This window comes from Leptinotarsa decemlineata, unplaced genomic scaffold (assembly GCF_025532065.1).
Source record: "Leptinotarsa decemlineata unplaced genomic scaffold, Ldec_3_MD MMD2_tig00002159_RagTag_RagTag, whole genome shotgun sequence".
Lineage (NCBI taxonomy): Eukaryota > Metazoa > Arthropoda > Insecta > Coleoptera > Chrysomelidae > Leptinotarsa > Leptinotarsa decemlineata.
Window position 1 is genome coordinate 1,766,441 of NW_027412574.1, and position 16,277 is coordinate 1,782,717.

General features: G+C 34.7%; 1 protein-coding gene across 16 annotated transcripts in view; it reads left to right on the top strand.

The window, feature by feature from the left end:
- The window catches only part of dlg1 (MAGUK family member discs large 1), an 889,881-nt gene that overhangs the window by 752,956 nt on the left and 120,648 nt on the right, over positions 1–16,277 (top strand). For all 16 annotated transcript variants that reach the window (XM_074177005.1, XM_074177004.1, XM_074177008.1 and 13 more), the window contains 2 exons: positions 5,568–5,789; positions 11,165–11,312. In XM_074177005.1, the coding sequence (XP_074033106.1) occupies positions 5,568–5,789; positions 11,165–11,312 (370 nt within the window). The remainder of the gene's footprint in view (positions 1–5,567; positions 5,790–11,164; positions 11,313–16,277) is intronic.

Genomic DNA, 16,277 nt, shown 5'->3' on the forward strand with positions numbered 1-16,277 from the left:
AACCCGGAAACCAACCAAAATGATGAACATTATATTTGTTGCTTTCTTGTCCATTGCTCCATAAAACAAAAATACAATAAGTTAGTAGTCAAAAAAGTGTTTCAAACCAAAACATTTTGACTTGCAGGTAGCCAAAACACATTTTGATTAGTGTTGATGAAATATGCGAAGCCTAATGCATGTATGAAAGTTAAAACCTTTCAAATTTTGAAAATAATCAAATTTTGTGATAGAAATGAGCAGATCGTTTTATCCTATCTAATAAATATCTCATACATATTTATGATTTTGTTCAATTTTGTATTATCAAAAGTCTATCAATTCATTGAAAACACCGGTGGCGTTGAACTTTAGATGTAGGTTTTCTTTTCAAATTTGAAATTATTCAATATACTGGGCGACAATGGAATCATTGTACACGGAACGAAAAAATCATTCGAAATCCATTTCGGTTCAACCTGGAATGAAACCAAGTGAAAAATTTCATATAGAATCCTGTATGTTTTTCAGATCATTTGATAACTATAAAATTCTCCGTTTAACGATATAACACAACTGAACATTTTTTTCAGTATGTCGAAAATATAATGTCATTTGTGGAAATATTGTCGAACAACTTAATTTATTGAGAAACAGAAAACCGAAGTTTTCTCGATTTTTAAGTAAAAATTAATTAATTGAAATTTTCAATCAGTCCCATACTTTTTATTAGTTTAATTCATCTTGAAAATCTCAATAGGAAGTGGAATTTTTTGAAATTCTTGAAGTACGAAATAATGGCAATGATACTGTGCGGTTCATTTTTCTGTGAGAGGGAATATTTCCCATAGATGACGTCATATTGAATTTAGAGAAAATGGCTCCCACGCCGCCCAGTTCTTCATATTGTTGAAGAAAGAATTTTATATTCCAAAAATGTTCTTTCTAAAATAGAATAACGAATCTGAAGCTGCCCCTGACCGATAGGCCAGCCGACTCATCGAACAAACACATGACCTCACCTTAAAAGAAGGCAGTCGGGAATTGCCGGTAAAATTCTAGTACCGAACCGACTACAGAATTCTAGAAAGGACCTTTACCGATATATGCCTGTCTTCCCAACCCAAAAGGGCAGTTGAGAAAGTGAATCGAGCGGCTAAACAAGAAATTCAAATAGTGGAAATGAATTAAGCGTTAGTTGCTAAGTGTTGTAATACACAAATTAATTTGTGATTAATGAATTATTGTTGGAAATAAATTTGTTTAAGACAGTTAATTTATAAATTTGTCACAATAGCTATTTATGATATGAGTGTTGAAAGTAAGGTTTTATTTTGTGAGTAAAAAAGTTTGCGAAACTAGCGTAGCGAGTTCTATACTCGTAAAAACACATTTTGACATCTCTTGTCGGTTAACTATTTTCATGTTATCACATTTGCTGTGAAGTGGCCGTGTCAGGTGACGCCGAATCACCTGGTTACCAACAAACAGTATTGTTTATAGCTAACGCGTTTTATTTGAAGTCACATTTGAAGTTCTTGCTGGTGTTGAATGTCTTGCACAATGAATCACAATAGTGAGGAGATGTGTGTTCCTGACGATATTGAAGAGGAAGAGCTTCAATTGAGTTGTTACCAAAAAATCGGCTCAGAATATCGTTAAAAATATTTTTAACACACTACTTTGTGAACATCATCTTTTAATACCCTTGAAAACCATTAAAAATGTCATTCATAATAACAGTTGTACAAAAATAATGTTTTTGGTTAAACCAAAATAGGTTTTCATTAAAAATATCGGCTTCACTGAACTATATCCTCGTTTCTAATTTCAGATTTCTCACCCCAGAAACAACTGAATGGTGCTATGTACAATGATTTCGTTGTCATCCGATATATTGAACATTTCAACTCCATCCCAAAATTCATATAAATATGTATGAGTATTTTCTCCCAAACAAACCAACAACATGATCAGGAAAGGAATTCAATTCCGGCCTTACGGAAATTGGATTTCGTAAAATTTATTCAAATTCTTCGCACAACGCCCCTTCAAGAAATCTTTTCATGGCGACATATTTGAAGCTAAACTTCCATTCCTTTTTAACTTACCTTTCCTCCTCTTTTTGTTATTCATAATTCAAATTGACGATATTTAGGGTCTTTAATGACATTTCATACATACTTATATTTTAACATATTATAAAAAAATCTGTTTAAAAAATTGTTTTATAATATGTTATAATATATGTATTTATAAAATGTCATTAAAGACCCTAAATATCGTCAATATCGCCCCTGCACTACAGAAAAAACCTGGAGGCGGTCTAGGAGTGGTACTCGTGCGAAAGTAGCGATTCGTGTTGGATCAAATTCATTTGGAAAAACTTACTTATTCCACATATATGTAGTTCGAGGTGTACTAAGTTGAACCTCAACACGATGAGCAGCCACAATCCGTCGCGTATTTCTGATATGTACCGCTCATAGTGGAATCAAATGTTTCAAGTTACTAGAACACCTCCCGAGGAAGTATCTATGAAAGAGACAAATCTCCAACCATTCTTCAATGTTCCAGATTATCAAGGTTTCAAGTGATGCTCGTGTCCCCAATCAGGCGGATGGCTCTTTTCTGAATAGAATCCATCAGCTTCATGGTATGCTTAGGGGCGGAGCTCCGTACATGAGAACAATACTTCAAAGAAGGTCTTAGTTGAGCTTTATAAAGCAATAAAAGTTGCTGAGGTGTGTACAATTTTCTGGTTTGGAACAGTGTTCTAAGCTTTTGAGAAGTAGCCTTTGCAATTTCAGCAACATGATTGTGCCAAGACATATTGGTGTCCATTTTAGCACCCCAACTTATCGAAGTAGAAAGCGGAAATGTTTGTCCTGACATTATTATATTTTTTTTGGAGAAAACCGATGCCTGGGTTTTCATGGCATTGAATTGAATCTGGTTAATTTTATCCCAATTTTAAATCACCTCTAGTGCCTCGTTAAGATAAGCAAACTCCTGTTGCCGGTCAAGATGTGCATCCGCAGCCGATGTCCTGGAATCCAAAGGAAATGATATATTGGATTTTCGTTTTGTTCCAATAAGTCGTTGATATACAATAAAAACAGGGCTGGATATAATATGGATCGCTGGGAAACACCAGCGTTGATGGTAAAAGTATTCGACAGATATCCATCGACGGTCACTTACAGGTAACGTTCTTTCAGGAAGCTGGAGTACCACACACAAAAAGGATCCAGCAAGCCATAGCATCGAAGTTTGGCCAGAAAAGCCTCATGTGAGGTCGAGTAAATTGTTACATTTGTTTGATATAATAATACTGATAATCATACTATCGGGATTTTCTCTTCCAACTATTCAGACCACTTTGTTAAGATGGATGTTGTGATTGTTGGTGTCTTTAGTGGTTTGATGTCCTCCCTACTCTCGAAACTCGAAATTATGCCAACTTATCCGCACTAAGGCAAAAATATTGGCCGAAAAAATGCAGTGATTGTTCAATGCGCATTGGTTCATTTCGCCTGCTTGGGGCACAAGATTCTCAAATGTAATGATCCTTTTCTTTAGTGAAAGTCCAATAGTTCCTTTTCATTGGCACAGCACTAATGCAAAATTGAGGGCAAACCGCGGACACCTGTTATATATATATGTCAAGTCAACTTGGTAAGTTGATTTGGGTGTCACACCAATAGGTGGTTTCACCGCCTGCCCGGTACTGACGATGCCCAGTAGGCTGAAACATCTGTATACCTGTGGCTCTTAAATTGAAATCAATATGGGAATGATCAAAAAGTACTAATCTATTTATCTTTATCTTTATATATATATATATATATATATATATATATATATATATATATATATATATATATATATATATATATATATATCCAGTGAGGAGTCAACCTCTTTTAATGTAGTGACTTGTTTTATTGTATGACATGTTTCAATTGTTTAAATGTAACATTCTTTTCGTCCCGGCCATCCTCACTAACAGTAAGTTTAAGACCTTTCATTATAATTTGTATATTGTACTACCCTCATACAAATTTTGTAGCTTTTCCTTGAAGATGATAATAAATTTTATCGAAATATTGGAATAACTTCTGTTATAAGAGTACACTTCCATTCTGCTGATCACCCAAAGATATGCCCAAGTTCAGTTGAAGAACACTTTGCCCCTTGCCTCTCATATGGTCCTACGACTACGACGCGTGACAGATACCCGACGGAGAAACATCGGTTCACTTCGTCTGAAATGACCTGCCCGGTACTAACGAGGGGCAAGTAATGGGAAACCGGTCTATCGGTGGTCGTCCCAACTAAATGAAATAATTTTCTGTTTTTCATATATAGAAAGTTACTTGCGACGAATCTTCCAAATGGAAGACGTTGCACAGGTGCCTGATGTTTATCCTATATTTTTTTCATCACAGCTACGACAAGGTATACAGTATACTACATCCAAATAGTTTGTGTAGTTTGTGCAAGGAGCTTTGTAATTCAATTTTGAATATATACCGCAAACCGCGAACACGTACTTCTGGCTATTGGCCTCATCAGCGCGGTGCAGCCAAGTGTAAAGATGGGCAACGCTTGTTGCCCATACACATACACATACGCTCGCAGTCAACAACAGGAGCCAACCGCACATTTGTGGTTCCAGTTAGAAGACCTAGAATTCCCAGGCGTGACATCAGATTCCGGGATATAAATACAGAGAGAGATTGTATCGAGGGTGTATGTGTTGTTTCCTGCTTTCGGCAAACAAGTGTTGCCCATCTTTACACTTTGCTGCACCGCGCTGATGAGGCCAATAGAAACACGTGTCCGCGGTTTTTGGATTGTTGTGTCCACTAATTGTTTCATTTTTGATTTGTATCATACACACTCGATAAAATATCTCTCTGTATTTATATCCTGGACATGGATGTCACGCAGGTAGCTATAGCTGCCTACGTGGTCACGTTAGATGTAGTCTGGGAATTCTAGGTCTTCTTACTGGAACGACAAATGTGCGGTTGGCTCATGTTGCTGACTCCGTGCGTATGTGTTGTTTCTTGCTTTCGGCAAACAATTGTTGCCCATCTTTACACTTGGCTACACCGCGCTGATGAGGCCAATAGCCAGAAACACGTGTTCGCGGTTTGCCCTCCTTTTTTGGAGTGTTGTGTCCACTCACTAATTGTTTCATTTTTGATATATATATACAAATACGAAGGTTATCGAGTGTCTTGATATAGATAAAGAAGTTATTAATCGGACATAGCATTCAAGGAAGTGTCAAACCATAGACACATGTTTCGGGCTTTTTGGTCCATCATCAGTATGGTGCAGACAAGTGTAAGGATGGGCAACACTTGGTTGCCAGAAAAAAGAAACACAAATGCACGGAGCCACCATATATAATATGAAATTATGAAATTCTCTTTACTGATTGTGATCGATTTCTGAAACAATTGAAAACTGACTCTCCCAGGTTTGAATCTTATGTGTTCTGATGCTAATTGATGATCTGCATGCAGATTGTATCGAACCACAACTTTGTTATTGACCCGATTTATTTTTTTCAGTGTATCCGTCGAAGGCGACAACCTCGAAATATGAGACTGATGGAAATCGAATTGGTAAAGGGAAATAAGGGTTTGGGGTTCAGCATCGCTGGCGGTATCGGAAACCAACACATACCTGGTGACAACGGCATATACGTCACCAAAGTAATGGACGGAGGTGCTGCCCAAGTGGATGGTCGTTTGCTTGTCGGCGATAAGTTGGTGGCTGTCAGAGACGCCGTGGTAAGTAAAATACCTAAAGGGTGATTAATGACAGAGGAGAATATTTTTTGGTTTCAAGTATAAAGTACAATCACTTGAATAATCCAAAAAATTGCTCAATTACTTTTAAACTATATTTTTTTCAAACAAATATAATCCTTGAAGATTGGTAATGAAGATATAGTACTCACAAAAATTATTGGAATCAAAGAAGACTGCTTTTCTCGACAGCCATCTTGGTTTCGGACCGGTTGGAGCCTGGCTCCATTACGAGTGAAACAGTTATTTATATACCAAAGTTTACAAAATAAATGTTAATGCTTTTAGATCGACTATCTGGATTCAAAACTTCTTGAGTTTGGCTGGCTATCACTTCATCTTCTATATTATTAATCGTACGTTCACAAATAAAACTGAATAGTTAATAATTTATTATGTATATTGGTATCAAATGATTTTGGTAGTGCTTTATTAGAATGCCATAAAGTTTCTCTTCCCAAAAACTGATCTCTAATGAGCTATATCCATTTTTCAATTCAGTTAAGTGAACTTTTTTTAAATATGATTTATGTATATTCTCTTATTGTGTAGAAGTCTACAATGGAAGGAAAAATATTTCCGGTGACATGAGAAAAATTATTTTTTAATATAATTACTAATGAATCCCGATAAATCTGATGAATCATTTTAATCATTCTATCTATCAATGCCCGGTATACTTTTTTTAATAAGGTAACGAAAAAACTCCAAAAGGTCTATAGTATCTGTACTAGTGAATATTCTCTATCTTCCCAATGACTTAACCTGAGTCACCATTGTTTTCGGAACCATCCTCGAAATACAATTTTGTTAGTGATACACTCTGGAGATAAATGAATAGATAATAGTGCTTTTAATTATCACAACAACCTGAACTTCTTCCGACAACCGAAGTTGGGAAGCTACCTCCGGAAAACTTTGTGGTTTCATCCGTAACATAAACTCGAACAATGGACTCCCTCCTACCTCCGATATTTGAAACGTTCTAAGCAGAAGTTGGTAGCTGGAGCTGAAATTATGAAAAGAAAAACATGAGCATGTTGGTAATGAGGAAGCTGTGTACAGCAATAAGAACGTTCATTAGTTTACGAAATAGGGGTTTGTGCGATTACTGAGTTTGCGATTACCTATTTATTTCATAGTGATGTTGGGTGGAAATTTATCGTCGAGAAGTGGAAAAGTGGGAATAACGGTGATTCATAAAGTCAATTACGTGTTGCCAAAAAATGTTATGAACATTTTGAATAGAAAATTTTTGGCTCTGTTTGAAAAATCTGCTTTTCCTCAATCCTCCCCCTATGAACGACAACCCTCAGAAGCGAAACTTGTACAAACTACAGAATAACGTGGTTGTACCTTTACATAGTTGCTGTACCTGATGTAATACATACACGTCAAGAGTATTATTTGGTTCACAATTTGTAGTTTTTAAACAAGCTGACTATAAAGTCATTTTCACTCGTGTTGTAATGGTCTTTATTACCCGGTCTATGAGAAATCGGGGTGGCGGTGCCAGCTTTCATCGAAAATGCTGCCTAATCTCTTTGATATATAACAAAAACAGCTCACTACATGGTGTTATTCTTTGATCCACAATGGCATATGTCTATCTTTTGAGGATAGCTCGGCATATTCATTTTCGTGTTTGAAATAATGGATATTCAGAAGGAAACAATGTTATTGTTCATCAAATAATAATATAATTTTTTTCACGAGAAAAACATTACAGGTGATTACATATAGGATATAAATAGGGACTAGTAAGCGTTATCACCTAAAACAGGTCAGGTCGAAGCTATTTTGGTTATGAGAAACACTGAATGCATAGGTATATGAACATATAAACTTATGTTCTTATACATAAACAATACAGGGTCTTTCACGACGAGCGTTCGTTAGGAATATATGGAGAACGATACAAAATAAAAACTTGAAATTTTGTGGTAGTGGGTTTTACAAAATGGCCTTCTCAACTAAAAATTTTCAACTTCCGGTCTCTTTCCGTTATACCGGAAGTTGAGGGCAACTCCCTTATTTCAAATGGAACACCCTGTATTTTATTACATTTTTGAATTTCTCAGCACATTTTAGGTCCACTTTGTATAACAATGCTCATACCCAAATTTGTTAGTTTTTGAGATATTAATTTTTTCTGAAAAATTTGACAGTTACAGCACCATTCCGAAAAAATCATAACTCATAGACAGTAACAGTTGAATCACACCTTAAGTATCAAGTCATGAACAGGTCCATCCAATTTTCGAAAATAATTTACAGGCTGGTCGAAATTTCCACCTAAAACATAACATCGAGAAAACTGATGAAACACGATTTTTTCAAATGGAAACCATACACTATTCTATTATTTTTGGATATTACGAAAAAAATAACAAATTCATGAAGAATGTCCTATACCTAAAATATACCCCTGGCAAGATATATCCAATTTTGGGAAATATTTGAAATGTAAATCATTCGAAGCAATACCAAACAAAACAAGAAAGCTTTGAAAAAAAATGAAGTTACAACAAATATGTCAAAATTTGATGCGATATAATTGACGTGTATTCCGTAGTTTTCTATTTGTATGCAAAATGTCTCGTTTGGGGTATTCTAATGAAGATTTTCTGAATTTAATAATCATTTATGGTGAATGCAATAAGATAATGGACAGAACTTGTAGTGTTTTTGCAGACATATTTCCAAATCTACACAGACCCAATAAAAATTTTCTGAGAGGACTTCTAAGAAACTGCCGTGATTTCGGATCTTTTTCGTCTGTCATCAACAAAAAAAAAAACACTCGTAAACAATGAGAACATCGAAATTGTAGTTTTGGCCTACTTCACAGTCTATCCAGAAAATTCGTTAAAAGACGCAGAAAAGTCACTTAGAATTTCATGTTCGTCAATAAACCGGATTTTAATCAAACATAAGTGGCGTCCCTTTATTTATCACCAGGTCCAAAATCTGAAACCTCACGACTTACCTACACAAGTGGAATTCTGCGAATGGTTTCTTATCAAGATACAGAAGGACCTTGAGTTCATGAAGAACATGACATGAACAGATGAAGCTAAATTTGCCAAGAATGGTATGTACAACCGCCATAACAGTCATTTTTGGGCAGCAGAAAATCCAAAGCTCGTTCACCAGCGCAACTTCCAGGATGAATGGAGTTTTAATATTTTTTGCGCTATAAAGGAAGACCAAATTTTATGTTTATATCTTTATGAAGAGAATTTGAATAACGATAGATATTCGCATATAATTAGGAATGTGGTTGGTGAATCCATAAGGCATGTTTCTGAACAATATCGTTTCAAGTTATGGTATCAGATGGATGGAGCCCCTGAACATAGTACTGATACCGTTGCTGGGTTGTTGAATGGTATATTTTGAAGATCAGTGGCTTTGCTACAATGGGCCATTTAAATTTCCTCCTCGCTCTCCAGACCTGACGCCCCTGGGCTTCTTCATCTGGGGATATATCAAAGAAAATGTTTATGCGGATCCTGTGAGTGATAAAGAAAACATGAAACGAAGGGTTCTGAGAGCTTTCAATGATTTGATTCCTGACTCCATACAGAAAGCTTCAAATAGTGGTATGCAAAAAAGAATATATTCTTGTTCAGAACAAAACGGCAATGCCATCTGTTGAAATGAACAACAATATTATTTGAATTTAAAGAAATTAGGTTAAATTCTAAAATTAAAGTAAAATCTAACTTTAAAAAATATAAACAAAATAAAATTACTGTATTCGATATCAATAAACAAAGATATAATTCATCTCTCTGATAGTATTTCATTTCAATCCATCCATTTTCGTGTTGAGTTACCTTTTACCAACGACAAAGTTAATATTAATTCATTTGTTTTCAAAGCCTTCTTGGTTTGATATTGCTTCGAATGATTTACATTTCAAATATTTTCCAAAATCGGATATATCTTGCCAGGGGTGTATTTTAGGTATAGGACATTCCTAATGAATTTGATATCTTTTTTTTGTAGTATCCAAAAATAATAGAAAAGTGTATGGTTTCCATTTGAAAAAAATGTTTTTCATCAGTTTTCTCGATGTTATGTTTTAGGTGGAAATTTCGACAACCCTGTAAATTATTTTCGAAAATTCGATGGACGTGTTCATGACTTGATGCTCAAGGTGTGATTCTGTGAAATTTCACATTTTCAACAGTTATTGTCTATGAGTTATGATTTTTTCGGAGTGTAACTGTCAAATTTTTCAGAAAAAAATCAATATTTCGAAAACTAACAAATTTCGGTATAGGCATTATTATACAAAGTGGGCCTAAAATGTTGAGAAATTCAAAAATGTAATAAAATACAGGGCGTTCCATTTGAAATAAAGAAGTTGCCCTCAACTTCCGATATAACAGAAAGAGACCGGAAGTTCAAAATATTTTAGTTGAGGCCATTTTGTAAAACTCACTACCACAAAATTTCAAGTTTTTATTTTGAATCTTTCTCCATATATTCCTAACGAACGCTCGTCGTGAAAGACCCTGTATACCTAGCATCACAAATAAAGTGGTGTACAAAATTATTGTTGATTAAGTGAAAATAAACATTTGAGATTCAATTTCACAAATATAATGAAATGCTGTACTTTTAAACGATAGTACATTTTCAATTGCCTGTGTAGAGTTAGTTGATAGTAATTCATCATAAAATTTAATGGCCGAGTAGTGATAGCTTTTTTCAGTGAGGGCCAGGATGTGTAAAAAAACTGAGGTGAATTCTTCTTTTAGTCAAGTGATTGATGTATAGCATGTTCTCTGAACTTTTCTGGGTATTTCAAAATACGAGGCTATCAAAGATGTAAATAATCGATCCGCCCTTAATATTCCCCACAAGATCGATTGTATTTACAATAAAGAATAAGTTTCATGACTCCTTTTAGGATTTTGAATACTCTGTCGATTTCTTGAGCGGATTCAAATGCAGTATAAACAGGATATCGTTCAGAAGAGACATATTCAATGTGGGAATTACATTTCAAATATACATCAAGTTTCATTCCTAAGTATTCACACTCTTTATTAACAGGCACTCACATTTCTTGCATATAGAAGCCAGATTTTTATTTGTTTTGAAAACCACACTTTGATTCTTACTTAGCTTTAGGATTAGTTCATTATTTCGGATTGGATTGTCGTCATTTCGTGGACCATTCTCCCAAATTCAATGTGAATCGCTACTTTCGCACAGGCACCTCTCTTATAGCGCCTTGAAGATTTTCCTGAAGAGCTTGTGAATACTGTATCTGGTCATCAGAAAAATTCCAAATATTGATACAAAAATTGCTATATATAGACAATTTGTTTTTGTTTCAGATAGGGGAGGTGAATTTAGAAAATGTTACCCACGAAGATGCGGTTGCTACCCTGAAAACCACACAAGACAGGGTGGTGCTTGTCGTAGCAAAACCTGATATCACTTTCAATGCTCCCGCCTCGGACGCGTCGTATTCTCCTCAGCTCTGTAAGTATCATTATTTTGAATTCAGTTGAAAATAGTAGATGAAAAAAAAAATCAAATATGTTGTGTTGCACCAATGCAAGAACTTAAATTCTCTTGTTGAATTTGAACTACGCTACTACCACGAGGGCATGTATCAGCATATTTTTTTAACTTAAAAAATGCTTCACAACCCAAGAATATAGTGTGAATATTTTCGACTACTACAAAATGGCGGAACTTTTAATGATTACCTGAATACATTGGCATTTAACTACAAAATATGAAGTAATAAGCTTGAGGTCAGTTCAGAAGATGCTCGAAATGATTGCCTTGAACTTCTTAATATATGAACAGCCTATCCGATATTTCACGCCGAACATTTTCGAATACAGAAACGTCAATATCTCTACAAATATTTTTTATTCTCTGCCGTATATCCAATATTGAAGCAGGTTCAGTTTTGTACACCTTTTGCTTCAAATAATCCCATTAAAAAGTCCAAAGGAGTCAAATCTGGCGAACGGGCTGGCCATTCTGTATCCAAATAGTTTCTTACTTGTTTGGAGTAATGTGGTGGTGCTCCGTCTTGTTGGACTACAATATCCATATCGAATTCATTAGGATTCGCTTCGACGATTTCAGTGATGAGAGGGTCAACAGTAGTTTCCAGCATATTCAAATACAGTTTCCCTGTTGAATTTTGATCAATAAATAGAGGTCCTACAATATGGTTTCCCAATATTCCTGCCTAAACGTTAATTTTTTCTAGATATTGGGTATGTGTTTCCCGGAAAACGCGAGGGTTGGTGTCACTCCAATAACGGCACTTTTGTCTGGGAAGATTGCCGTACATTTGTCATCTAAATAAATATTGTGGAGATAGGTTGGATGCCTTGCAATGGTTTCGGTCATGATTTCGCAGAATTCAATTCTTCGATCAGGGTCATCTTCAGGTAATTGGTGTACCATTTTAATTTTGTAAAAATGATACCTATTCCTCATCAAAAGTCTCCACACAGTAGAAGGAGACATCTCACAAACATTCGCGACGGAATAAGTAGACTGTTCGGGATTTACTACCATCTCACCAATTATTTGCACTTGCTGTTCTTCCGGAATGGAAAGATTGACCTGTGGACTTTTTGTTAAGTCCACTGCCGGTAGTTGTGAATTTTGATACAAGTTCCCTCAAATATTTTTTACAGATAGGACGATTCGGAAAACTTGAATTGAAAATCCTTTCGGTCTCGTGAAAGTTACGCGTCGCATTGTAAATAAAAATCGTCTCAATTTTTTCTTCCCATGGACGAGAATTGACCATTTTGGAGATTGTTGACGTGGTACCTTTCTACTAGTAAAATCGAAAACTAAATGAGAATATTCTAACCGAACAATGATGTTCATTGTCGTACTCACATTTTTTGTCGTTTTTATAAACAAAATAATAACTCAACGAACCTCATCGGGTTGTTGGAATTGCCATATGGCAGATAAAAAAGAATATTTCTAGAAATATCGATATTAACGTGTTTGTCTTCAGGAAAATATTAAATGTTCTGCCATTTTGTAGTAGGTGAAGATATTGACTTCGTATTCTAGGGTTGTGAAATATTCGACAGGAGCTTCAAAATGATGTGTCACAGGACCCCCCCTTTCCATTTAATTTTTTCCACGATGGCGCACAGTTGCCATCTTGAAAGTTTCATCTGTCAATTTCACTACAAAATAAAGTATTCATGCATTAATTTCATTATCCCAAATTTCAATTATTTGAGTTGACATAAATGGGGGGGGGGGTATTAAAGAAATGCACTGTATAGTGAAAACCATAGAAATGGAAAATCAATTCACTTTTCAAGGTATACCCTCGAGAGTGTTCATGAAATTTTCAAAAGTAAATTAATTGAAAAATATTTGGGTTGATTGATTTCAATTGAACAATTCCTAGGTTCGAGTCGAGCTATCATTTTATTTGTTGGTAAAATAAAATCGCATCAATAAATAATCTAAATTGCTTCCATTACCTCCAATACCTCCATCTCACTACTCCAATTGAATATTTATCAGCAGTTGAACATGATCGATGTAGTGTATATAAAGAGTGAATATTACTGGAGTTTTTTCCCAACATCAAACCGTTATTTTAATACATCGACACGTGTTTCGATCACTAAGTGATCATCTTCAAAAGAATGATCGGAATCCATGTTGCAGTGTTGGACTGGTCAGTTACGTTTTAACGCCTGTGGTGTGCACATAAACGGTATATTAAAGTTTGAAATTTTTAAAACTTCAAGTACTGATACGACTGAAGAAACTGCCAATTTGTGTCCCTACGCTCCATGTAAAAAAATTTCCTATACCCAGCCACATATTATTAAAATAAATTAAGTTGTTCCCTAGTGCGTTTCTGTACAAGCAGACTTGTATGGGAGATCACGTGCACTATGCATGATGATGTTTTGGAGCACTCCGGTGCTTAGATGGATAGGGTATCGTTGAACTTTGTGATACATCATTGCATACGCAATAAGGTGATCTAACTAACGGAATGAAATATTATCCGTTTGTTTGTGGGAAAAATAAATTTGATAAGGGACCTAAAAATACGAAACGTCTTATTGAATCATCGAAAAAATTTCCAGCCTATATACCTGTATATTCATAGCTCTTCGATATTTTCCAACTCGCAACTACTTTTTCTTAAGGAAATTATATTTATACTCTTATCACATTGTTAGTACTCGTATTTTGGAACAAAACATTTTTTGATAATGTTTTTTTATTCAATCGTTTATATAGTGATTACATTTCTGGTATCAAACCTAGATTTTATCACTGGAAAATGTATTGTTTTTTTCATAAATGAAGTAGAAAACATCTGTGTATTTGGAAAGATTCAATTTATCGAGGAGACTATTAGCTTTGAATTTTCGTCCGACACAATTTGATATTTACATTTTCTTATTTCTACTTCAAATTCCAATCCGCATTTCCAATTCTATTATCTGATTGGATTTGTAAAAAAACAGCAATATTTTCCTTTCAAAATGATTTTGTCTTATACGTTATAATCTTGGACTTGAATCCTTCATTTCTACTTCTCGATGGTTTTATGTTGCTATATTCATTAGTCGAAGGAAATTGTTAGTAACGGAATAACGATGGAAATAAAATACGGAAACACATTATCCAATAATTCCACTGAGAAAACATATTATGAGGATAATAGGTGCAGAGGAAACGAGTGGTTGCCGAAACAACTCCTCACCTCTCTTGGAGAAGACCTAGTCTGGTTCGAAGTTGATGGGATTTATTACCACTACCAAAGACTGACTAACCTACAAAGAATTGCCTATTTATAATTTAAATAGTAAAAATGGCACCGTTGGCCCTGGATGTTCGGTTTTACTTTGATATGAACAAATAAAATATTCACGCTGATCTGAATATGGATATAGCAAAAATCAATTGAGAAATGTATTGGACAACACTATTAATTAAATTAATTATGTCTCATAACAGTACGTAAAAATTATCATTTGGAACACGCAAACAATTGGAAAATCTGGCTGGGATTCATTCAAATAAGCGAATTAATGTTATATATGTACTGTCATCGATGACATAGAATATCTAGGAGTGAGGATGACAGTATTCCATGTAAGTGAAATTTTACTTCTTTCATCAGGTATATTGTGTAGAAATCCTGTGAATGATATCTGATTCGATCCCATTACGAATGTTTGGAATACAAACAGAATAGAATAAAGTATATTTCGTATAATTCTGCGTTCATATAAAAGTATTTGTTTCGAAAGTATTGTTCAATCGTATAATTCAATGTTTATATGAAAATCGTTGTTCTGAAAGGGCTTTTTCTTCCAGTCTGGGTCTGAAAGTTACTGCTTTGCATCCATCATCTACACATCTTTATATAGAGTTAATTTTTGAAACTGATTGCTCCCTCCCTTTCTTCGGAAGATTCCCACATTTTTTGTTTAAAGATGGAGAAGTAGAAGACAAAAAACTTTCTTTCCCAGAATTCTTGTGCTTCTGTCGAAATGTAGACAATTTCGAAGTTGATTGAATTTGAGTCTAAATTATCCGAAACACTGATATCGATAGGTTCATCGTAATCACTGCATTTATAAAATATATCATCATATAGAATAATGCTTCGCTCAAGTTCTTACACGTAAATTTTTTTAGTCGATTCTTGAGTTACGTTGATAATTTTACACAAAACCAATTTTTTGCAATAACTCAATAAAAATACACACAAAAAATAGTACAATCAAAGAGAAATTTCCAGGCTGGTAGGCCATGGTCGAATGGAACCTAAACCACTAAACGTTTCTTCTGCTACTGCGGCAGGCATCATTACTGATATGTGCGTTTACTGCGAGGACGAAGATTATATATCGAATCAACACAAATAGTGATGATGTCTGCTGCAGTAGCATACGAAACGTTTGATGCGTCGGATTTAATCGTGACTTCGGTCGTGGAGGCCCATGTTTTTATAGGAGTAGCAAATTTCATAAATAATTTATTTCCAGTATAAATATATCCATTTTTGAAATTACAGTGTCTCAATACATAAATATCATCAAAACTTCTGTTAGAAATTTCTTTTGAAATATATTTCACCCTCAACTTTTTTTTGTTCTTTCTTTGGGCTTTTTAGTTTTTTAAGGAAGTTGCCAATGTCCTTCTCGAAAATATTCATAAAATAAGAAGGACAACCATTAATTCACCGCCAAGAAGATCGATGCGTTGTTTTTAATATATTCTACATATATTCTGCGTATTCATCATAAACGTATTTTATTTATGTTATGGTAATGATCATATTCAGATCTATTTCAACTTCTTATTTCATAAAATTTGTACAGATATAATCGCATACTTTGACTAAAAAATACTTTCTGTGTCACAAATATATGCCATATGCCATAGTTACTTTGAAGGAAAACGGAACAA